At 49.8% G+C, this 23886-nt stretch overlaps 8 protein-coding genes across 8 annotated transcripts; 6 read left to right on the top strand and 2 right to left on the bottom strand.

Moving 5' to 3' along the window:
• Positions 1-677: 677 nt before the first annotated feature.
• BP5553_06497 (Vacuolar calcium ion transporter) lies at positions 678-1977 on the bottom strand (the record flags this gene model as incomplete). The annotated part of the gene is made up of 3 exons (XM_032015120.1): positions 678-1406; positions 1463-1546; positions 1642-1977. 3 exons carry the CDS (start codon positions 1975-1977, stop codon positions 678-680), a joined length of 1149 nt encoding a protein of 382 aa, XP_031868541.1.
• Positions 1978-2329: 352 nt separating this feature from the next.
• BP5553_06496 (uncharacterized protein) lies at positions 2330-3747 on the top strand (the record flags this gene model as incomplete). Its single annotated transcript, XM_032015119.1, has 3 exons — positions 2330-2788; positions 2853-2936; positions 2995-3747. 3 exons carry the CDS (start codon positions 2330-2332, stop codon positions 3745-3747), a joined length of 1296 nt encoding a protein of 431 aa, XP_031868540.1.
• Positions 3748-4008: 261 nt separating this feature from the next.
• On the bottom strand, positions 4009-5537 carry BP5553_06495 (uncharacterized protein; the record flags this gene model as incomplete). Its single annotated transcript, XM_032015118.1, has 4 exons — positions 4009-4054; positions 4114-4970; positions 5020-5103; positions 5157-5537. The coding sequence occupies 4 exons, from the start codon at positions 5535-5537 to the stop codon at positions 4009-4011; spliced, it is 1368 nt and encodes a 455-aa protein (XP_031868539.1).
• Positions 5538-7339: 1802 nt separating this feature from the next.
• On the top strand, positions 7340-8825 carry BP5553_06494 (uncharacterized protein; the record flags this gene model as incomplete). The annotated part of the gene is made up of 3 exons (XM_032015117.1): positions 7340-7421; positions 7478-8014; positions 8329-8825. 3 exons carry the CDS (start codon positions 7340-7342, stop codon positions 8823-8825), a joined length of 1116 nt encoding a protein of 371 aa, XP_031868538.1.
• An 832-nt stretch (positions 8826-9657) lies between these two features.
• On the top strand, positions 9658-11055 carry BP5553_06493 (uncharacterized protein; the record flags this gene model as incomplete). The annotated part of the gene is made up of 1 exon (XM_032015116.1): positions 9658-11055. One exon carries the CDS (start codon positions 9658-9660, stop codon positions 11053-11055), a length of 1398 nt encoding a protein of 465 aa, XP_031868537.1.
• Positions 11056-12123: 1068 nt separating this feature from the next.
• On the top strand, positions 12124-16352 carry BP5553_06492 (uncharacterized protein; the record flags this gene model as incomplete). Its single annotated transcript, XM_032015115.1, has 4 exons — positions 12124-13236; positions 13288-15189; positions 15242-15624; positions 15674-16352. 4 exons carry the CDS (start codon positions 12124-12126, stop codon positions 16350-16352), a joined length of 4077 nt encoding a protein of 1358 aa, XP_031868536.1.
• A 1463-nt stretch (positions 16353-17815) lies between these two features.
• On the top strand, positions 17816-21175 carry BP5553_06491 (Calcium-transporting ATPase; the record flags this gene model as incomplete). The annotated part of the gene is made up of 4 exons (XM_032015114.1): positions 17816-20389; positions 20445-20827; positions 20877-21045; positions 21098-21175. The coding sequence occupies 4 exons, from the start codon at positions 17816-17818 to the stop codon at positions 21173-21175; spliced, it is 3204 nt and encodes a 1067-aa protein (XP_031868535.1).
• Positions 21176-21829: 654 nt separating this feature from the next.
• On the top strand, positions 21830-23506 carry BP5553_06490 (Uncharacterized protein; the record flags this gene model as incomplete). The annotated part of the gene is made up of 3 exons (XM_032015113.1): positions 21830-21908; positions 21989-22874; positions 22936-23506. 3 exons carry the CDS (start codon positions 21830-21832, stop codon positions 23504-23506), a joined length of 1536 nt encoding a protein of 511 aa, XP_031868534.1.
• Between the last annotated feature and the right edge of the window lie 380 nt (positions 23507-23886).

Genomic DNA, 23886 nt, shown 5'->3' with positions numbered 1-23886 from the left:
TCCTTTTAAAAGAACATTAAACTATAGTTTAGACTTCTTTGGCCAGATGACTAAACGACGATAATCCGACACCGCGTCTATCGCCCAATTGATACCTATTACCTTGACTGCAGTCTTTTGGTTGTTTTATCCACGATTCCTCCTGATAATCCTAAAGGTCCTGTCTGCTCCTCTACACTATAGTATTTAGTTACTAAAGGCGATAGTATGTAAGATCGTAGCTAAGTATAGGGGCGTAGAGCCTAAGTAACCTAAAGTAGAGAGCAAAGCGAGGGCGAGTAGCGCCCAAGTAGAGCGGCGATACGAGCTAATTATATTAGAAGTAATATAAGTTAAGTTTCGGCGTAGATTCCCGCAGTTATATAGACCTTAAAAGACTGTAGAGTGTAAATATTAATAGTGTTATTATCTGCTACGTTTCCATATCACGCGGCCTTCCCCTATTTTCGTTGAGACGTAAGTAATATAGATGCTAAGCGGGTTCACTTTTAAAATAAAAGGGTATAAATCCAAAATCCAGCTCATAAAGGCCCAAGGGTATCTAAATTGAGGCTTCTACCCACTCCAATGTCATTCAAATAGTAGTGTCTGGATGGACAAAGAATGCTATAGCAATTATGAAGTACCTAAAAAGGACACAGATTACTAAATGTATATTTCGGAGGGAAGGGAGTGACTTACGTGCTAACAAGCAAGAAGCCCTCAAAATAATTACTTCGTCCATCTCGAATCAAACAACTTACCACTATGACTGCCATAGAAAGCACAGTGGTTTGGAATGTGTCAAAACGCAATGACATATTCTTCCCAATAATCCAGCCCACAATCACCAAGAATGGAGTGACAAAGAGGGCGATCTGTAACGTGCTTTCCACTATTAACTTAATGGCAAAATTCATATTGTTCTTTCTTGCTTGGTGAATTGTTGCGACAAACTCGCCAGCGTTGCCTACAATGGGCACAATAATGAGGCCGATAAACGCCCTGCTCACGCCAAGCTTCTCAACGAATCCGTCGACGCTGTCGACTAAACAATCTGAGCAGACTGACACTCCCACGGTGGCCGCTAGCAGAATAAGGCTCGCCGCCCAAGGATCCAGTGCAGGGCTTTCCGGCTCCTCCGCTTCAGGGTCGGCAAAGATATCGGCATGAGTTCTGAGCTGGAAGACAAGATAGACCACGTAGAAGGAAAAGAGAATAATGGCCGCGATATGTGATAGAGTCAGAATGTAGTCGTTGCTAGATTCCATGCCTTGTGCCGATAGGTCTGCAAAGTAGCTTGCTGACGGAATGATCAGGGACGCTGCTGAAACAATCATCAAGGAAGACATGACCCCAATCAAGTCCACGTTAAAATTGACAACCTTCTCTTTGTAACCAGCCGTGAAGAAGCAACTGCCTAGGATCTGGACGACTATTAACATGAATCGAAGGCGTCTGCGTCGGAGAGGTGGGAGCTTACGAGCAAAATCGACGAGAGGATGCTTCCAATCATACTGGATTGGACGATGCTGAATTGTTCTTGGCGTAACGCGGTAATGCCCACCTGAGAAAATCATCTTGTTGGCATAGGATACAGTAAACGGGTAGTAGCAGGATAGAGGAGTAGAGAGAGGGCTTAACAGCCATGGCGCAGCTTACAATCATTTCTACTGCGTTGCCCATAGTGGCATTTAGCAATCCACCCAGCGTCTGTCCCACGCTTCCTGCAAGCTGCTCCGTCGACCATGATAGTAGTTCGGCGAGTGGAAGAATGGCCAGGAAATTGAGGAGGAAGACGGCAACGGGATTCCATTTGAATTCGGCAGCCACGATAGCGGGGGGGACTAGGGCCAAGAAGTAGTTTGCCGACGAGCACAACAACGTTGTTTTGATTGTGTGAGAGAGATATTGGGGAATCTTGGCCCAGTGTAGATGCGGAGGTGGAGATCGATAACCATTGCTTGGCCCCAAGGCTTGTTCCTGCACCGAAGCCATGGCGGTGGAATTGGAGACACGCGTGTAGAGCCAGAAGCGCGGGAGGATCGACGGCATGAAATCGTGGAGTAGATCAAGGAGGTATTTCCGTAAGTCGTAGGTAGGTGGGTAGAGAGAGAGTTGGTCTAGTAGTTGAAGCTACTTAGACGCTCAAGGAGGAAAGCCGAGCACAAAGCAATAGGAGCCAAGCGCCAAGCACGCCAAACATATAAGATCTTACCTAGGTGCAGTAGTCTGCCACCGTCTCACGGCCCACAAGGCGAGCCGCGCCGCAGCCGGCCCCGCGCCCTGTAATTGTGGGCACCTAGCTGGTCTACCAGCCCTGCCTACCAGCACTCGAAAACCTTCATCAATGAATCCATCTTCAAGGCGTCCGGCGCCGCGATATCCCCGCCGTCGTGAAGGCAAAGACACCCGTACGGACCGCTCGATGTCGAACCAGCCGCTTGACCGACAGGCCCACTCGAGCTCCGTCTCGATCCTGCCCTCGACCTCGAATTCGAATTCGAATATTGTCGCGCACGAAGAAGGGGAGCAAGCCTTCCAAGTCTGGTGGCAACCCTCGAATGTCGATATGCGGACGCTTTTCTATCGCCTCGTGCGCGCGAATTGGCTGCTGGTGATGGTGCCACTTGGTATAGTTGCCGCGATATTGGGCTGGTCGGTGCTGGCTGTCTTCCTTGGCAACTTCTTGGCTTTGGTTGCGCTGGCGCCGTTAATGACTGCCTTGGTTGAAAAGCTGGCGACAGTTTTCGCCGGCACGCTTGGCGGGCTCCTTAACGCAACTATGGGCAACGCGATGGAGATGATGGTAAGATACTTCCTTCCCCTTGGTCCTAGGTGCCAAGCCACTTGCTCTCACTTACTTTTTCAAGCTGGGGATTATGGCTGTGGCCCGAGGACATCCTGCGATGGCTCGAACGAGCCTGCTCGGAAGCATGCTATCCTATGCCCTTTTGGTAGGCCCAAGCTATTCTGCTTTGTATCTATCTTTTGACGAGAGTACTGTACACCTAGGTCCTTGGCACTACCGTTTTCTTGGCTAGCTACAACAAAAAAACCCTCAAATTCAACGGACCTCTGATGCGTACCATGTCTTCGATAGTGATGGCTGTGTCCACGACACTAGTCGTCCTCACAATCATGGCCGTTACATCTCCAGACTCCGACGAAAATAGTAACCTCCTTATTCTTTCCCACGGTACCGCCATCATCCTACTCGCCGTTTTTGCGATATACCTCTATTTTCAACTGAAGACCCACACATGGTTCATCGACACTCTCAAAGTCAATAATTCCACAACCGAACCCGACGAAATCATTGCCAGAGAGCATCCGAGTTCCACGCTTCGCCTCCATTCTGCGGGCAGCGTTGGGGTCATCGCTACCCTGTGTGCCGTCGTATGCGCCTTCTTTCTTGTGGCCAGTATTGAAGAAACAGCCTCAGTTCTTGGCACCAGCAAAACATTCCTTAGTTTAGTAGCCATCCCCTTTCCCGGCTATGCTGCGAAAGGCATTTCAATAATCTCCCTTGGGCGGAGAAACCGCATGGACTATGTCATCAAATCTATCATCGATCATATTTTGCAGATAATTTTGTTTGTTTTCCCTTTGTTGGTTCTGCTGGGATGGCTCCTTGTACAGCCATTCACGCTGAATTTCAACATTTTTGAGGCAACGACTTTCTTCTTAGTAATGATCATCACGACTTCCATCATAAGGGGTGGGAGCTCGAATTATTTTGATGGGATTATGTTGGTTGGAACGTAAGCATCATTCTTCTTTTCTTTTTGCGCCCCCGAAGATCCAAGGACTTGACTGACGACGCCTGTAGATATATACTGATTGCTTCTGCGTTTTTCTTGCGCCCCTTCGTTTGAGGGATGGTATTATGCTAGGAGTGGATAAAGGCCATGGTTTCAAAAGCATCAGAGAAATTAGCTCAAAAATAATAAAAGATCAATTATAATTAGTTATATGTTCAAATCACATTTTCAAAATATCGTCCCCCCCATGTTTTCAGACATGTTCCTATATATCGTCACGTAAAAAGAATGAAAGAGCGATTGCAGCATATCTGTGCCAAGTCGTTAGCATTTGACTCGTACTCACCCACTGTTTTGAAGGGGGACTTACAGCCCTACCAAGACGGCACCATGCATGTACGTGTATTTCTTATCCTGAAGCAGATGGTTGACCAACAAGACTGAGAAGAAAAGCGTAACGGTCTGGAAGGTCTCGAAATAAAGGTTCATGTCTTGGTGTATGACCCAGCCGAGAGCAACCAGAATAGGCGTGACAAACAATGCGATTTGTAAGATGCTGCCGACGATGACTCCAACAGCAAAGTCGATTCGGCCACTACTAGATGTTGTCACAACAGTTGCGCATTCAGGAGCGTTACTTGCGATCGGGAGGAGAATGGTAGCAATAAACGTTCTGCTGATACCGGTGGCTTTTGAGGTATCATTGACGCTGTCGAGGAGCAGGTGTGCACAAGCCATGATGGCTCCTCCGGAGCAAACGAGAGTAGCAGCAGCTGTAAAGACGCTGCCGGGTGTTGACGCGCTGATAGGTTCTTCGTGTACTTGGTCCGATAGTTCGATTTCATGCTCCATGTCTCGCTCGGTATCCTGTCGCATTAACCGGCGAATTTCCGGCTCGGTGGGCACTCCAATTATGTTCGTATAATCAGCTGACGCTCTTCCGTTGGGTTGTTGTGGGTCGAACAGGTGCTTATGGCTGACAAGCTCGAAATAGAGGTACGCAAAATAGAGAACTAGTAAAACCATGGCCGTGCCACGAGAGAAGGCTAATATCTGGTCATCCAGCCCGGCCGGTTTAGCTGATTCGAACGTAGAGTACAACGCGGTTGGGAGTATAAGAGCCACGGCTGTGATGAGCATCAGCGAAGACAAAGTATCAGTGACAGCAGTATTGAGCTTGAGGATAGGTCGTCGCCAGGCAGCAGAGAAAAAGCAGCAGCCAAGGACCTAGAGCACCTTGTTAAATATAATTGGTGGAAACTGGAGAAAAACTAACAAAAAGAATGTCTGATAAAATGCTTCCTAGCATCATTGACTGTGCAAATTTTGGGTCGTTGTGTATGACAGCGAGAACGCCAACCTGTATAAAATATAGTCAGCTCGGGATACCTCGTGCGGTAGGCGGTTTCTGACAATCAACTCTGCGGCATTCCCTAAGGTTGCGTTGATCAATGCTCCAAATAAGTCTCCGAATTCATCTGCTAATTTATCTGAGGAGTCAGACACTACCGCCGAAAGCGGGATAATGGCCAAGAAATTGAAGATTGAAACCAAAATCGAGTTCCATTTGCAAGGTCCAGCGACCAGGCCAAGCGGCACAAATACCAACAACACATAGATGCCAAAGAGCTGGAGCACAGCGACCTTCGCTGCGTTTTGAAAGCTGAATGAACGTTGGTGCCAGGGTCCCGATTCCGTGGAGTCGTGGGGATGGCCGCTATCGATGTCGCCGTCGACATGGTCTTCGAGGAGGGCTTGAGTCTCGTCTACATGTGGGCCGTTGGCATCCGTCATGGCGGCGGGGTGGGTAGGTAGAAAATAGGCGCTTGAGGCGTATTCAGGAACAGAGTGGTCCGCTGAACTGGAGCCGCAAATTCTCATGGCAATCAGTCGAGGTTTACTCCACTCGCAGTGGGGAAATCCCGCCTGACCGCCAAGCATTTATGTCCAGGTTGCTGCCGGGGCACTAGTCTCAATGGGGAACCAATCAGTTTCCAAACTTGAGTACCCCGGAGAGGTCCCTGTACTATCAGCGGGTAGGGCTGAGAGCCAAGACTCGTCAAATTCTTCATCCCACCGAGTATCATTCCACCAGCAAAAGTCCGACCTTGGTCTCTTTGCTTATCCATCACCCACCAAGGACCATCCATCTGTATATCCCTCGGACTTCTGTGGAAGAATTGTGTTCAGGCACTACCTATCGTGGAGGCTGAGCCGCGGCAGTATGTCACTAGTGCTGAGTGAATGTGCGCGATTTTCCGTTGATTGTGTCACTTCAGGGTATGACGCCTTGCCTATCGTGGTTTAGCGTGGACCAGCTCCTGAGATGGCCATCTGTCAACACACACCTTAGATTTAGTTCTACAGTTATTCCAATATATTCAGTGGTTTCAGCAACTTCCAATTGCCTCAACTGCATCATTATTATCTGATCCAACAGATCGCTTGCTTATATTTGCTAAGCCTCTAGCCTCCAGCCTCCCTGCTACACTGAACACCACTTTATGCCGCAGTTGCTGTAGGGAACGAGGGGTCGTAATATTATATTAAAATCTACTCAGTACGGAGCACGAATTCGCTAGTCACTTTCTCTATAGGAACGAAGTCTGTGTGCAGGGGGATCGTAGCGCTTCAATATTTCCGCGACGATAGGGGACCGGAATATCTTCGACAATCGTTCAGCTTTCGGAAACATAAAAGGTTGTGCTGGAAATGATATTGTTATCTTCATTTAATATCAAAATCCTGACGCCTATCTCATCTCAACCAGCACAAGAGCCCCCGCACCCGCACCCGCACCCTCACCCTCACTAGAAATGTGCATCCGAAGTCTGGGAGTCATAATTTTCACGCTTTTGAAGAAGAACAAAGACCGCGGGGACGAAGAGAGGCACCAGCCCGAGACTCCAATCCCGCTGGTGAAGAAGCCGGTTCCTGAAGGTGGATTGGCGACGCCTCCAAAGGTCGTCGTTGTTGGAGGATCACAACAATATTAGTTTTGGGGGTTGTGGGGGGGACGGAAGAAGGATGGCCGGTGCAGGGGTGGAAGGCGTAACGCTATCTACGTCAACATCAACGAATTCAGCTTGGACCTAACAATCACATGTATGATCTGACAAGTCGGAGGAAAGAGCACATGTATTCAAGGCCGCTGGATTCTAGCTCTCAAGAATACCAACTCTTTGTCGTCCAGGATAGGCTTTAGCAATAGGAAAGAGAGAAGCTAACTATTGCAAAAGTATAGCAAAGCAAAACAGTCCACCGTTTCATCTTGCCTTCTTCTCATGTTATATTTCTATCAATTACAACCCAAACGTACTTTAACCACTCCACTGTGGCTTACCCCGTGAGACCCGGGTTTAGAAAGGGGCCAGGATCTTGAAGCTTACGGATCGATCCGCAGGCAAAACGAGCGCCAAGTCTCAGGTTCGACCCACGATATAGCTCCACAGGGCAGTGCTCCGAATGCGTCTTTAAAAGTCCAAATTACCTCATGATTCTATCCTTTTCTCTTCACAATCCGAATCAACTCTATTCTCTTCTACAAATATCATTCGATTTGCCTTGTCTTCGATTTTGCCAAAATTTCAGCAACAATGTCTTTCTTCTCAAAAGTGGAGGGTATGTTCAAGGATGACAAGAAGGAAGGCCAGCCAGGACAACCAGATGGGCAACGTGGTGAGTTGATGTTCCTGGTTACTTTCGTTCAAATTGTTAATCCCACGTTCTTGCAGGTTTCGAGCAACAGCAATATGGCTACCAACAACCGCAGCAACAAGGATATGCACCACCTCAATCTCAATACAACACCTACCCCCAACAGTACAACACTCCTCCACCAGCCCAACAATACGGCGCCCCTCCACCACAACAATACGGCGCCCCTCCACCACAACAGTACGGCGCCCCTGCGGGCCCACCTCCACCTCCACCTCCCCAGCTTCCTCAAGGCTGGATGCCACTTTGGGATCCTGCTGGTCAAAGATGGGCATACCTTGAACTTTCAGTGAGCAAAGTAATCTGGACATTGCCAACTGGTCCCTCATATCCGCCACAAGGCGGATACCCGCCCCAGCAAGGAGGAGCATTCCCGCCACAAGGAGCACCAGCATATGGTGCTGGACAAGATACTAGAGGCTATGGTGGCGGGCCTGGTGGCCTTGATCAAGGAAAGCCGGCCAAGGACAACTCGAAGAAGAATATGATGCTAGGAGCTGCTGCAGGTGTCGCAGTAGGTGCAGTGGGGGCAGGTTTGATTGCAAATGCTATGGGTATGATTTTCATTGTCTATCCTGTTGCAATTGCGAATATCCGGTACTGACTGAACTCTAGATGACGATCATCACAGCGACAGAGAGGAAGAGCGGAGAGAGGAATATCAGGAGGAGCATTATGAGGAAGAATATGGCTCTGATTGAGTAAGATCTACTGCGTGATGCCGCGGATGGTATTACTTTGTCGCCGCCGCTGCGTCGGAAGACAAATATGTTTGTGCTTGTACTTGTACCACAGGATAGCAACTGGACATTCACCAAGTCGACCATCTTCGATTTCTATTTTAAATCTATACACTAAGGTTTGATAGCTCCCGTCTTCCATTTCACAGCCCACTCAACCCAACCAAATCCTCGTTTTCATCCAACACCTCCTCCAACCCCACAGAATCCTGATTTCCTGCTCCCAATACGTCCCTACCATTGCCTTCACCGCCTCCTAATATCACTCCTTCCACATCCCACGGCCACTGCTAGAGATCAACTGGCTGGCAATGCCGCCCAACCGCCAACGCCCCCCAGATCACCATTTCCCACTAGGGGCCGGCCCCGAAAGCACTCAGCATTCGGCCCTGCTGCCACCGTAGCTGGTGTTATTGCAGGAAGTATCGTAGGCTGGTTGTCTGTTCGCCGTCTTAACAACAACGATGAAGTTGAGATGCCTCTAATATCTAGATTGCGAAGCGGCTCTGATCCAGATGATGGTGACGGACTTTACATATCTGGAGATAGGAAGCCAAATAGGACGAGGAAAGGCGCTGAAGAACTCGGTATAGCCAGCGAGGAGGTGAAACCTGGGGAAGGTTAACATGGAGACTGGCCGGCTGCAGAGGCAGCTGCAGGTTTTGACAACTTGATCGAAAATCAAGCCAAGGCTTTTCTCGCTACCTCCATGAATAGCAAGCAGCCGCTGTAACGTCTAATAGCCAAATAATCTGCCCGCATTACTGTACCTGAAACACTGCCCTCCGGTTTTATTTACGGCTCAGAATACGGATGGCTCCTCCCGCGCCGATCATAGGGGACCCCTTAAATTCCGTACTGATGGGTAAATCCCGGAAAGGCACAGTGCAGTACTCATACATGTGTTTAGTGACATTTTCCTAACAACATAACTCTGTACTCCGTACAAATACAGGATAGAGTACCTAGGTATGGCATGTATTAAGGGGAAAGGGGTGCATAGATTGCATCGAAACCTTATGCACCAAAAAGGAGTACCTTGATGATACGCCGGCGATAACAACCTGAACCTGGAACCCGAGAACCTTACGACAGGCGACTCTGGTGGTCAACAACAAGCCGAGAAACCCCATCACGACGCGCAATTCTCACATATATACCTATATACCTCTATATCCGTCCATGTCCTCAGCGTAGCCTCGACTCATATATATAATGCGTCCCTCATCCTCATCCTCCCCACCTCCTATCGTGTAGATCACCTGGGCCCGTGGTAATCAACTTAAACTTCTGATCTCAGCAGCCTTCCCCTTAGGCACTTTGCGCGGTTGAACCGACGAGCGCTAATTCTGCCTAGTCGATCAACCTTCCAGGGCTCCCGCGAGAGATCCACGCTCTCAGCGATCTGCCCATATTGCTATGCCGCATATACAACCTCTCCAACTCGATCTCCTATTATGTCCGATAGCAATGGCGCTATTGAAGAGATCCAAAGCGGCCTTGACTCACCTCCGTCTTCGCAATCCTCAATGGCTGAATACGCCACCTTTGTCAAAATGAAGACGGGCATGAGCAGGAAGCTGCAATACCAGCCGACCAAACAATACCGCCTGCACAACAGCATGCTCGCTGGAGTCGGATTTCTTGAACTGGCCAACGTGGGAGACTTCGCGGCGAACGTGTGGAACGAGATTCCCATCCCCATCTACGCCGCGGTGCTGATGGGGGTGGGTGGTACGCTGGCCCTCGCCATTTCGGTCTTTGCCGTTCGCGATGCGATCCTCAGTTCGAGGAATATCGCGCTCCTCCGAAAAGAACGGTATCATCTCAGAACACAAAGAGAGGCTCTGGCAGCGGGTGTGGAGATTACATCTACATGTGCGCGAGGCATCGAGATGCAGCTCGACGTCAACTTCCGGGAACTGGGCACGGAGCTGGTAGATCGTTTCGGGATGGATATCACTATGGGATTTGGGGCCGTCATGGTGGGCGTTGGCACGTTGATGGCGCTGGGCGGCGAGAACCCACTCGTCTTTCACGCGAGCAACCTCCTGTCGGGATATATTGGGAACTCACCGGCGGCGCTGTATGGTCTGTTGAATGGGATTTGGTCGTTCTACGTGTTGAGGAGAGCCATGCGACATGGCGCGGCGGCGGCGAAGGAAGTGCCCGAGGAGGGGGTTCTCGTTGTCGTGAAGCGCCGGCTGCGTCGAGTCCGGACGCACGCGGTGATCAACGGCCTCACAGGTATCGTGGCCGGGGCGGCGTCAATGGTCACCGCGACCTACTGGTACGGCTACCCCGTGTTAGTCCCGTGTATCCTCTCCGCCATTTTCTGCAACTACATCTGGAGAACTCGAATTGGTTACGACCGTCCCTTGACGATAAAGGGCCCCGATCTCGACAAGGCCTCTCTGCTCGAGGATCTCACCCATGCGATCTCTCTTCAACAGGTGCTCGCCGAAGGCCCCGCCCAACCCCTCGCACGCCTGGTCCCTTCGCCCAAGTCTATCACCTCCGTCGTCGACTTTATCCAAAGCAACGATCTCTTCGAGGACTTCTGCCATCGGCTCTTGCAGGACGAATCGTTTGCGCGCGCTGTGCTGGGCCCTCCCGCGAACGAGAACGAGAACGAGGAGTTGATCCTCGAACCATCCCGTCTGCTCGCAGACAAGACGCACTTCCCACGCTTGACTGAGATTGCAGAGACGACGGTGCGGGAGATGGGCCTGACGCGGTTCAAGTATTCGGAACGGTATCTCGTGGAGGCTCTGGGGTGCTACTTGTGCTGTTCCAAGGAGGCCACGCCGGCGACGTCGCAGGAAGCGTTGATATCGGCGAGGGAGGAGAAGTAGAGCTTCTCGTCGCTGCGACCGATTGTATACTATAGTATTACGAACGGGGGAATGGGGGTTTTAAAAGTTGCATCTTTCTCTCCTCGGGGACGGGATCTTGTCCGAGCTCGAACGTCTCGTCGATGGGACTCGTACCTGCCGCTGATCTGGATCTGGATCTGGATTTGAAATATATTTGAACTGGAGGCGAGACCGAGGACACCATGTATCGATCTTCTCACGGCTGCTAGATAGTCGTGGTATCAGGTGCCCACTACTCTAATTAATAAATACCTACCTTACGTACCACGTATACGGACGGTGCTAGATAATATATCAAAGTATGCTGTACCACCCATAGGTGCGAACGATGAAATGCTCCGTACTAAGCACTCCATATCAATCACCAAGTTCCAAGCCCCAACTCTTCTATAGGTACCTAGGTACCTACCGCCTCCTCGATGTTTCACATGTGCCTACTTCGTACTTCCTACATAAATGCATTTCCGGGGTCACGTCACTGATTCTTGGCGCGCATTGTTCTCCAGTGGCTGTAACTATCCTCGGGCAGGCAGGGATTATTCAGTGCTGAAAACCGGTGGCTTTTGCACTGCCCCTCGCTTGCCCTGGAAACCGCGATGCTTCAAAGCTTGACTTCACCACGGCGACATGGGTATTTCCCGCCAGTAATAACAATGTCGCAGCAACGATAGCGACAACGACAGCGACGGCGACGGCGACGGCGTCCGAGATGGACCGTGTTCCACGATCCCCCTTCTCTCGTCCCATCCACACCGCGGCAACCATAACAATAACATCAGCGCCGACGACAACACGATGCAACTTATTGCGTAGAAATAGAGCCAGACTTCTCGGCTCGCATGCTAAACACGCCTGATATCCCCACCTCTCGATTATCCTATGTGCTCCCTCTCTCTGCGCTGCGTGTCCGCCCACCATTTGCGCCTGTGAACGGTAACCCAAGCCTCGGATTCCTCGCCAGTTGACCTGCGAGTCTGGTGTTCGATTTCAAGCAGAAAGGCTGGCCCGCTGGCGGTCTACTAACAGTGTTGAGCCGCGGTGGGCGGCATGGCGGACACCACAAACGGATCAAAGGGATACGGGACGATCACCTCTCCTTCTGCTAGAAATGGCCCAGCACGACAGTGGGCGCCGACCATTACCATTGATACATTTGCCGTCGGCCCTCCGTCAAATGACCAGAGGACGACGTCGGGGGATCGGCCTCCATCCCCGGCCTCCTCTGCCGCCAGCGCGATCTCGTCCACTGCGCGACAGCGTTCCTTGTCCCTCGAATACCAGCCGCTCCTCGCATCCTCCTGGAGACCGGCCACCTCGCAGAGTATATCTTCGCACACCTCCGAGCCACGTGGTCTCTCGCCGGATGGGAGCCACCTTGCGGTTCCCGATATCCGCTCTAGGGCGAGCTCAATCGACCGTCAGTCCCTCTCATCCTATGGTGGAGAAACTCATTTAACAACGCCTTCTCTGTCAGATCCTGGCAATTCCCGAGCACATTCGAGATCTGGATCGCCGGTCGCGGCGGGGAATGACGACCCACTTAAACCACATCCTGGAGAGGAAGCGGATTTCCATGTCGAGAACAATGTTTTCGCCTTTTCGCCTGGGCAACTCAGCAAGCTCTTTGACCACAATGGTCTTGGCGCCTTTTACTCTCTAGGGGGCTTGGAGGGACTGGTGCGGGGTTTACGGACGGACAGCGCCTGCGGGTTGAGTCTGGATGAATCTAAGTTGGAAGGGACAGTTGATTTTGAAACGGCCACCGGGAATGCGCCGACGAAGACTAAAGCAGGGACACCGCATGAAGAAGATCCGTGTCCTCCACCAGTACATGCCCCGCATCGTGGGAGTCCAGAGCCGTATGGAGACAGAAAACGTGTGTTCGGGTCCAATCGACTCCCAGAGAAAACGGGGAATACTCTCCTACAGATCATGTGGGTAGCATTCAATGACAAGGTATTGATTATTCTCACTGTGGTCGCGGCTATCTCCCTCGCTTTGGGTCTCTACCAGGATTTTGGGCAGTCTTCTCGATATGGGGGTCCGAAGGTTAGATGGGTCGAAGGAGTCACCATCATGACCGCAGTGGTTATTGTCGTCATTGTTGGCTCTGTCAATGACTTTCAGAAGGAGCAGCAGTTTATCAAGCTAAATAGAAAGGTAATTTATAGAGTTTATTCTGAGATTCGGCATAACTGATACGGGTGATAGAAAGCGGACCGTGTGGTCAAGGTAATTCGCTCGGGGAAGTCGCTTCAAATCTCGGTGTATGATGTTGTAGCTGGAGATGTTTTACATATAGAGCCAGGTGATCTTATACCTGCTGATGGCATCCTTATTTCCGGTAACAATGTCAAGTGCGACGAATCTTCCATCACGGGTGAATCCGACCAGAAGAGGAAGTGCCCAGGAGAGAAGGTGGTGTCGAGCATCGAAGGAACACAAAGCACGACTATCCATGCAGGCCCATTTATCATCTCTGGCAGTAAGGTTTTAGAGGGTACAGGCACGTATCTGGTCACCTCCGTCGGGCTCAACAGCAGTTATGGGAAAATGATTATGGCTGTGATGGACGATTCAGAAGCAACTCCCACTCCGCTGCAGACCAAGCTGAGCATTATGGCAGAACAGATCACCAGGGCCGGCTGTGCCATTGCTCTGATTCTCTTTATAGTACTCTTTGCTAAGTTCCTTGCCAACCTTGGTAGCAACCCCGGGACGCCTGCCGAGAAGGCGCAAGACTTCTTGCAGATTGTCATTGTTACGATTACGATAATTGTCATTGCCGTTCCCGAAGGACTTCCACTGGCTGTCACCTTGGCATTAGCTTTTGCCATGACGAATATGTTGAAGGAAAACAACCTGGTGCGAGTTCTCAGTTCGTGCGAAACTATGGGAAATGCAACAACTATCTGCTCCGATAAAACTGGAACGCTTACGACGAACAAAATGACTGCGGTTGCAGGGCAGTTAGGCATGGATTGCCGTTTTGCCTCGAACACGAAGACACCAATCCGACAGCAGGAGGCTTCGAATATTGTTCCTAGGGATGCCGAGCCCATGGCAATGAGCGAGGTAGCTCCTTTACTGTCTTCCGAGGCAAAAGACCTTCTCGTAAAATCTATCACCATCAATTCTACGGCTTTTGAGGGGATCGAAAATGGTCAATCCACCTTCATTGGTTCGAAGACGGAAACTGCCCTTCTCCTCTTCGCACAGGAACATTTGGCGATGGCATCTGCCAGCGAAGAGCGTGAAAAAGCCACTGTCGTGCAGGTGTTTCCATTTGACTCGGCCAGAAAATATATGGCAGTGGTAACAAAGCAACCTGATGGCACCTATCGCATGTACGTCAAAGGAGCTTCGGAGATCTTGTTGGACACCTGTACCCGGGTTATCACGGATATTACCGGACCCGTCCAGAGCACTCCGTTGACACAAAGTGCCCGCGACAGTCTAAACAGGACTATGGTTGAATATACTACGAAATCTCTTCGGACGATGAGTCTGATCTATCGCGATTTTGAATCCTTTCCGCCCCCAGGAGCTAGAATCCTTGAAGATGATCCCACTCGAACGGCTTTCGACGACGTTCTCAAAGATATGGTATTTTTAGGCATTATTGGCATTCAAGACCCAATTAGGCTAGGTGTCCAAGAAGCTGTCGCCAAATGTCAACATGCTGGAGTGGTGGTAAGGATGGTAACGGGCGATAATGTAAACACGGCAAGTGCTATTGCTCAAGAGTGTGGCATCTATGATCCACGAGACGGAATCCTTCTCCAGGGTCCCGAATTTCGAAGACTTCCAGAGCCAGAAATGGACCAGATAATACCGAAGTTGCGGGTGCTTGCTCGGTCAAGTCCCGAGGATAAGAGAGTCCTTGTGAAAAGACTAAAAAGTCTAGGTGAGACAGTGGCTGTCACTGGTGATGGTACGAATGATGGGCCTGCTTTGAGGGCAGCTGATGTCGGGTTCTCGATGGGAATCTCTGGCACGGAGGTAGCGAAAGAGGTTTCGTCGATTATCCTCCTAGATGATAATTTCTCATCTATTGTCCGGGCTTTGGAGTGGGGCAGAGCAGTGAATGACTCCGTAAGGAAGTTCTTGCAGGTATGTTTGCCTTAGAGAAGGGTTCCATGACATAGCTAACTTTTTCTTCTAGTTCCAGCTGACTGTCAATATTACGGCAGTGGGCATTACATTTGTGTCTGCAGTCGCCGATCCAAGAGAAGAGCCAATTCTTACTCCGGTACAGCTGCTTTGGGTGAACTTGATTATGGATACTTTTGCTGCTCTTGCCTTAGCGACGGACCCCCCTACGCCGAGTCTTCTTGATCGTAAGCCAGATCGCAAAACGACACGCCTTATTACTCTAGACATGTGGAAGATGATTATTGGACAGTCTATTTATCAGCTCATTGTCACCCTCGTGCTTAATTTCCGGGGCAACGAGATCTTTGGCTATACAACCCCCTTTGAGCAGAGCCGACTGGAGACGTTGGTGTTTAATATCTATGTGTGGATGCAAATATTTAACCAGCTGAAGTGAGTCATAACCCTCAAAGGCGTTGAATACCCCTCTAATTCTTAATAGCAATCGGCGCCTAGATAGAAAGTTGAACATATTTGAAGGCATAAGTCGGAATTGGTTCTTTATCGGCATCAACATCATTACCGTCTCCGGACAAGCCATCATCATCTTCGCCGGCTCCAGCGCCCTCTCCACCATCCGTCTCGACGCCAAGCAATGGGGCATCACCCTCATCTTCGGCCTCATATCCCTCCCCATCGGTATCCTCATCCGTCTCATCCCCAACGAATTCATCCGCGCCTGCATCCCTGCTTCCTTCTGTAGAAACGATACCGACAGGCCGCGGCCAACTCCCTCTAATGAAGAGCGCTTCGAGTGGAATGATGCTGTTCAGGATATCCGCGACCAGCTTACGCTGTTTAAACATATCCGCGGCGGCCCCTTCCAAACTCTCACAGCGGATCTGCTACTGGCTTCGCGACAAGGCCCATCCCTGGCAAAGCGGGATACGGATAAGAGATATGGAGACAAGTCAAAGTGGAAGAGGTGGATGCATATCAGGCCGAGACAGAGAAGGAGGTCGAAGTCGGTGCTGGGACCAGCGGCGGCGATGGCGGGGGTCGTGGCGGGGAGTATTGCTGGTTGGGGGTCACCGCCAACAGAGAGGAGTGTGAGTGGTGGTTCTGATGGGAGTAACTCTCCCCTCCCACCAAATCAATCCTCTACGCACCCTCCTAAATAGATCCCGAGGGATTGTCCATTATCTGCAGTCATGTATCTCTAAACAAATTGAATATAATTATTCCCAGTGAAGTCACCGAAACTTAAGCTGCTGTAAAGCTTCAAACGATGTGCATGTGACTCAGCCAGATGGTCTTGGAGGCGTCTCGCTCCATGCTGTCCAAACATTCGTCATCAACATTTCTACTCAATAACAACCATACTCCTTCAGAGTGTCTTCGAGGCTGGAATCGGAGTCCAATCTCCTTCGAGAAGCAGATCGGCGTGTGCAGGCTGACGAGAGGGCTCCTCCCTCTTTGTATAGAGCAGATTTTACGATGCGCGTAACCAAAAAAATGAAGTCGATATCTCATCTGGAATTCGCAATTGCTGCAGTTGAGGTGCTTGTATATTGCGTGACGTGAGACCGAGGAGAATAATGCGTGTCATTCTTAAGCCCACCCGCTGGCCGCTTATGGCGACACCTGCTGAGCCCACCCTGCTCTGAGACAGAGGCACCACGCTTTTCGTGGCTATGGAAGTTCCGTGCCTCCGGTATAATCTTCATAGCAGAATTACCCGGACGTTACCTTACCCAGATTGACATAAAGATTGAAGGGAATGCTGGCTCTTGAGATAGCTCCCAAGCTCTAACCTCCCCCAGCAAAAAATAGGAAATTAGTATGGAAATAAGCTTACCAAAGGTACTGGCTGCGATGCCAAGTGGTACGAAAACCAAGACCACACAGACCTTGTTGAAATGCAATGCTGCCCTCGCATGAGACGACCACTAAAATCCAATAGTATATTCGCCGTTACGTTGCTGTTGGTGAGAATGTTGGTGAAAATGTTCGCGGTCTCCGTTGCGAGGCAAGCCCTCCGTCTCATCTACTAGCCTAGTTTAGTCGTCATCAGCAGACATGAGTGCAGAGTTCGAGTTGGGGCCTATTGCTGGACTCGCCACCGCGCGCTCTATGCTAGATAACTGTCTCAATTGAATAGTCGAGCTTGTAGGTTGGACCATTTGATCGAGAGACAGCTTGTGGCAGTATAGGCTATGAGACTAAAGCTCGCTCGCTAATTGGTTTGGTTCCGTCATGCCTCAGGCACCTCCGCCTTGATGGGTGCAGTACTCGATATTGTTACGATGAAATATTTGGTTGATTCCTCTTGCTCCTATCCTGCCATCTTCTGCCATACTTTGCCATACTTACAGTATCTGCCTATGCAGTGTTGGGCAGATTGAATGCCCAAGCACCAGGTTTCCGCGCACCGTGCAGGGCGGTAACGAGTAGGGGTGGCAGGCAGGGGAAGGGCAGGTGGGCTTGTTTACACTGCCTCAAAATGTTACTGCGCTTCGCTGAACAAGCTAGGGACCAGGGACAATTCACTCATATCATGAAAGACGATCCCATTATCGTCATGCGAGTCCGCTAGACCGCTTCTTCCAGTCGCGTCCCAACATTCCTTGGCAGATAGGATACCATGCCGGTCTCCTTGGCGCAAATTGACGAGAAGGTTGAAGAAAACAACACTGCGTGGAATGGCAACGCTCAGCGGATCACGCCTGGCCGTGCCTTGGGATCAGAGCCTGATGAGCTAGATAGAGAACCATGTCCTACACTGAACGACAAATTCGCCTTCTCACATACGCAGCTGGACGAACTCGTCAACGAGAAGAGCCTAACTGCATATCGAGCATCGGGTGGCCTTGCTGGCCTTGAGAGAGGGCTGCGAACAGATCGTCGGTCCGGCTTGAGCGTAGACGAAACTATACTCGATGGCGGTGCGGTATCGACACCAGCTGGACGAGTTGGAAGGCCGTTAGACGAATCTTTCGCAGACAGAAAATGTGCCTTTGGGGACAATACCATACCTCGGAAAAGGTCCTTGAGCATTCTTCGGTTGATGTGGATGGCCTACAACGACCCAGTACTATTCCTCTTGACAGCGGCCGCAATAGTCTCGCTGGCTATCGGACTATACCAGACTTTCGGAACCGTCGCCTCCGCGACTAACCCACGTGTAGAGTGGGTCGAGGGAGTAGCCATTATAATAGCAATCATTATTATCGTACTTGTGGGGGCTGCCAACGACTGGGAGCGACAGCGACAATTTGCAAAGCTGGACAAGAAGAAGCAGGACCGAGATGTGAAAGTCATCCGATCAGGAAAGTCTCAAATGATATCTACCTTCAACGTCCTTGTTGGCGATGTCGTTCATCTTGAGCCAGGAGATGTGATTCCTGCCGACGGAATATTCATCGATGGATATAACGTCAAGTGTGACGAGTCTTCAGCGACGGGAGAGTCCAGGCTTATTCGCAAGCATCCCGGAGAGGAGGTTTTCCGAAATACCGGAAAACAAGGACAGGAAGATGTCCTTGAGATGGACCCCTTTATAATATCGGGAGCGAAGGTTGCTGAAGGAGTTGGGACCTTTCTAGTTACTGCGACAGGTGTGAACTCTAGCTATGGCAGGATCTTAATGTCTTTGCACGATGGTCCTAGTTTTACCCCGCTACAAGAGAAGCTCAACAATGTGGCCAAATTCATCTCTAAGTCAGGTGCAGTAGCAGCACTAGTCCTCTTTGCCGTTCTTTTTATTAAATTTTTGGTACAACTTCCACATCGGACCGATACAACACCTGCAGAGAAAGGCCAAAACTTCTTGAATATTCTCATCATTTCTCTTACGGTCCTTGTTATTGCTGTTCCTGAAGGTCTACCTTTGGCAGTAACTCTTGCTCTGGCCTTTGCATCTAACAAAATGCTGAAAGATTATAATCTGGTGCGCCAATTGAAAGCTTGTGAAACTATGGGCAATGCTACAAGTATATGCTCCGACAAGACCGGTACATTGACACAAAACAAGATGACCGTTGTCTCCGGGACTTTTGGGACCAATTTGCAGTTTGATGAAAGTTCCAAAGCCTCACTGAGTGAGTCGGGTCCGGACAGTTCATCGTCGCAGGAGAAGAGCGTTCACCCCGCTACTGTTGCATTACCTACGAGGAGAAGTGTTGGAAGCCTCGCAGATAATGTGAAAGAGGTACTCAAGCAGTCAATTATCCTAAACACCACTGCGTTCGAAGGCGAGGTGGATGGCCGGCAAACCTTCATTGGATCACAAACAGAGACCGCCCTGCTTGCTTTCGCTCGAACCTACCTAGGAGTGGAGGCCCTTACCGTCGAACGCTCAAATACAAAGACTATCGAGGTCATCCCCTTTGATGCCACTAATAAATCAATGGGGGTTGTCGTCGCACTGGAGTCGGGCTATAGGCTCTATGTTAAGGGCGCATCAGAGATCATATTGCGCAAGTGCACACGAGTGATCCGGGATCCTAGCCACGACTTCTCGAGTATCGGAATGAGCGCAACCAGCACAGAATATCTGAGCCAAATTATCACCGATTACGCTTCCCGCTCATTGCGAACCATTGGCTTAGCGTATCGGGATTTCGATCAATGGCCTCCTTCGTCTGTCAAACAACTCCAGATTGCAGAAGGCGGTGCAACTGAAGCCAACGCTATTTTCGAGGACCTTGTCTTGTTCGGCATTGTAGGCATTCAGGACCCTTTACGTGAAGGCGCTCGCGACGCGGTGCGAGATTGTCAAAAGGCAGGCGTCATCGTACGCATGGTAACCGGCGATAATATCTTCACAGCAAAAGCCATTGCTGAACAGTGCGGTATTATTGATACCTCTGCTGGTGACACTGCAATGGAAGGCGCAGAGTTCCGGCGTTTGCGAACGACTGAGATGGATGAAGTCATCCCTCGTCTTAGAGTTCTGGCACGATCCAGTCCGCAAGACAAACGGACACTCGTCACGCGGCTCAAGGAGCTGGGTGAAGTAGTTGCTGTGACCGGTGACGGGACAAATGATGCTTTGGCTTTGAAGGCTGCCGATGTGAGCTTTTCTATGGGTATTTCAGGTACCGAAGTAGCAAGAGAGGCCTCTTCTATTGTTTTAATGGATGACAATTTTGCCTCGATCGTAAAGTCGATCATGTGGGGAAGAGCAGTTAATGATGCCGTCAAGCAATTTCTACAGGTACGCTCTAGTATACTCCATCTTTCTCACAAGCTTTTGTTAACTCTACCTCTAGTTTCAAATCACAGTCACTATTACCTCTGTGATACTCACCGCCGTCTCTGCAATAGCTAATTCGGAAGAACAATCGGTACTCACCGCCGTTCAGCTTATGTGGATCAACCTCTTTCAAGATACTATGGCAGCTTTAGCGCTTGCCACAGATGCTCCAACACAGAGCGTCCTCGATCGGAAGCCGGATCCCAAAACAGCCCCTCTTATTAATACCGCAATGTGGAAGATGATCTTCGGTCAATCGGCGTATCAACTCGCCATCACCTTAATTCTCTACTTCGGAGGGGCAAAAATATTATCCTATCAAACACCTCATGAAACAGCTCAACTACAGACAATAATATTTAATACCTACGTCTGGATGCAGATTTTCAATATGTATAAGTACGTTGTCTCCTGGAAATCTCACCGCTCTCTGACTAATGTTGAACAGTAATCGTCGGCTGAACAACAAATTCAACATCTTTGCGGGGTTGGGGCGCAACTGGTTCTTTATTGCTATTAGCCTGATTATGATCGGAACTCAGATCTTGATTGTCTTTATTGGCGGAAGGGCATTTTCTATAACAAGGCTTAATGGGGCGCAATGGGGTGTATCGGTCGTACTAGGCCTGTTATCAATTCCTGTAGGCGTTATTATTCGCCTGATTCCAGACAGGTTGTTCTCTAGAAGGATCTGGGGGCTTAGGGACATCCGGTCTGCATTTGCGTGCTGCGGTAGGCGGCGAGTAGTCGATGTTTAGTTCAAGTTCTGTAGCACGTAGTCGTTTTTGGGGGAAAAGTAGCATGAAGTGGGTTCGAACTACTTGAGGGAGGGTCTATAGATCCTGGCACTGATCATTATCTATGGTATTATTATCTGGCTATCGCCAATGTTGAACCCTACTGTTCTCATCCGCGAAATCATCAGATGTCTCGAGGAATCAGAAAAGGCGATCTGCTGCAATAGATCTATTTGCGTAAGAGGCCTCTCCAGCATTCGATCACTATTTTTTGGCGAGTCATGATCGCTATTCCTTCAGGCTTTAAATCCCGCGTTGCACGTCCCACCTACCCCTGGTTCATACGAGCTCAATCCCTGTAGCCGAAGCCAATTACTCGAGTATATCCAGTCTACAGAGTAGAAGTTTTATATTTCTCTCCGTATACCGAGGTTCAGATTCTACTTCCCTCAATTTGATATCTCGGGGCTCGGTCTGCATAAGCCCTCAGCCTTCCCCCACTTCTGCTCATGTTTGTGAGGCTGCACTGATCCCTGCAAGCAGCTGACGCAGGCCGCGTCCGCATAAGCCTTATTCTTTTTCATAAGGCTGCGGGGATGGTAAAAGACTATTAAGGCGTGTCACGGAGGCCTTTGCGATAATCTTTCCGTATCACACTTCTACAATGGAGTCCAGATGGCGAAGGCGTTGTGTCGACTCAGCCGTTTTGGCGATAATCCTTCTGGCTGGTCTGAGTAATGGTGGTACGTATACCTTCTTCGACCCTTCTATCGTGGCAGATTCTGTGTTGCGGGGGAGGGCAGAGGCTGACAGGTTGTGGCAGATAATTGTACATCGCCGAGTGGCTTCACCATTGAATCCCAAGCCGCCGCAGACGCGTTAAACAACTGTAGCACCATCACTGGAGATGTCAACATCCAGGGCAACGACCTGACACAGATCACCCTGAATGGCATCGAAAAAATCCATGGCAACCTTGCCGCCTCATCCTGTGATGGATTGCAGACCATCTCGGCCCCAGCCCTATCAAAAATCTCCTCCAACTTCACCCTCTCTAGCCTCCCACTTCTCGCGAGCCTCAACTTTCCTTTCCTAGATAACGTCAATGGGGGAATATACTGGGATACACTGTCGGAGCTTACGGATGTTTCGTTTGGGAACTTGACGGCGCCTTCACATGAATTACCAGGGACGAATGTGGATGGGGATATTTCAATATCAAACACGGGTATATCCAGCCTTGCATTCCTCAATTTTACACACTATTCCAATCCGGCCACAATCTCGATCAAAGGCAATCAACGACTCAGTAATGTCAATCTTACTGGCCTCTCCTGGGGCAGCAATTCGTTGGCAATTGTCAACAATGGACTATCGGCACAGATCTTTCTTCCGGACTTGAGATCTGTTGGCGCTATCACAATCGGCAATGCTGGCCACATCTACATCCCATCTCTCTCCGAAACACTCGCGAGTATGGAGATGTCCAATAATACGTTCAATGTCTTCTCAGCGCCGAACCTCACGAATATTGGTGGGAGCCTCATTGTCCGTAACAACGATCTTCTGGATGATCTTAGTATCCCACTTTTGACCTCTGCGAAAGGGGGCATCACAGTTGCGAATAACGCAGCCCTCCATATGATCAACGATTTGGGTCAGCTATGGTTCTGCCAAGGGAACATAACCCTTTCAGGCTATTTTTCAAAGTAAGAACCTCTGCTCTTTTCCTTCTCCTGGGTCTTCTCAAAACTAACATCGCATTTTCAGCGTCACATTACCAAGTCTCCGTAACATCATCGGGGGCTTTCATCTCAACAGCTCGAATCCGGACTTCGACTGCACTACCTTCGACAAGCTATCTGATCGAAGCAGTTGGTCCTCTTCCTTCTATTCATGCGGTGCCTACCTCCCAGGCTCAACCAAGGATCTAGCAAAACACTACCAAGCTCCCGACCGTGATCTCGAACTCTCGAAACCCGTCAGAGCTATTATCATTATTCTATCCGTTATTGCGGGACTATTTCTATGTGCTCTTTTGATGCGATTATATGTGAAGAAGACGAGGGGTAGACGAGGGAGTCTGACTAGGAGTGGGAGTCGGACTGTAGCAGGAATTGGGGCGGAAGGGGATATGGATCTTGAGGAATTGGGAGTTACGAGGTCGGTTGAGGGAGATGGGTTGCCGAAATATCGGAGAGTTGGGAGGCCAGGGGAGGTCCCGCCGGGATATACTCCAAGTAAGAATGTGGGTGCAAATCAGGTGGAGACTGGGAATGTGAATACGGAAACGTTGAACACTGCTCGGGTAGAAGCTAGGAGAAGATGGATATTTTGGTAGATGGATATTTTGGTAGATGAATGAACGAATTGCCTTTTTGCTACAGTGATCCTTTCACGAATTTATGGCCGACTTATCAAGGCAGCCTACAGCCGCTCAAGTGCTATCGATCTCTAGGACTTGCTCGAGGATCGTCCGCCTCCACCCCGGGGGCTAACGAAGTCAAAGTCAAACCTGTGGATCTTAACATGCAAGATAAGGACAACTTAATCCTTTGCAGTCTAACAATTCTAGGTTTTAGTCTAGATAATAAGTTGTAGTAGAAGAATCCTATCTGTTAGCAAGAGGTTTGTAAAGCTGATCAAATCACATATAGTAGAGTTCGTAGTTGACGACATCGCCAAGATTAGCTAGGGCTCCGATCGAATTCCCGATTTGTT

The sequence above is a fragment of the Venustampulla echinocandica genome (assembly GCF_003357145.1).
Source record: "Venustampulla echinocandica strain BP 5553 chromosome Unknown scaffold_4, whole genome shotgun sequence".
Lineage (NCBI taxonomy): Eukaryota > Fungi > Ascomycota > Leotiomycetes > Helotiales > Pleuroascaceae > Venustampulla > Venustampulla echinocandica.
The sequence above is the reverse complement of the archived record's forward strand: the minus strand, read 5'-3'. Positions and strand labels throughout refer to the sequence as shown.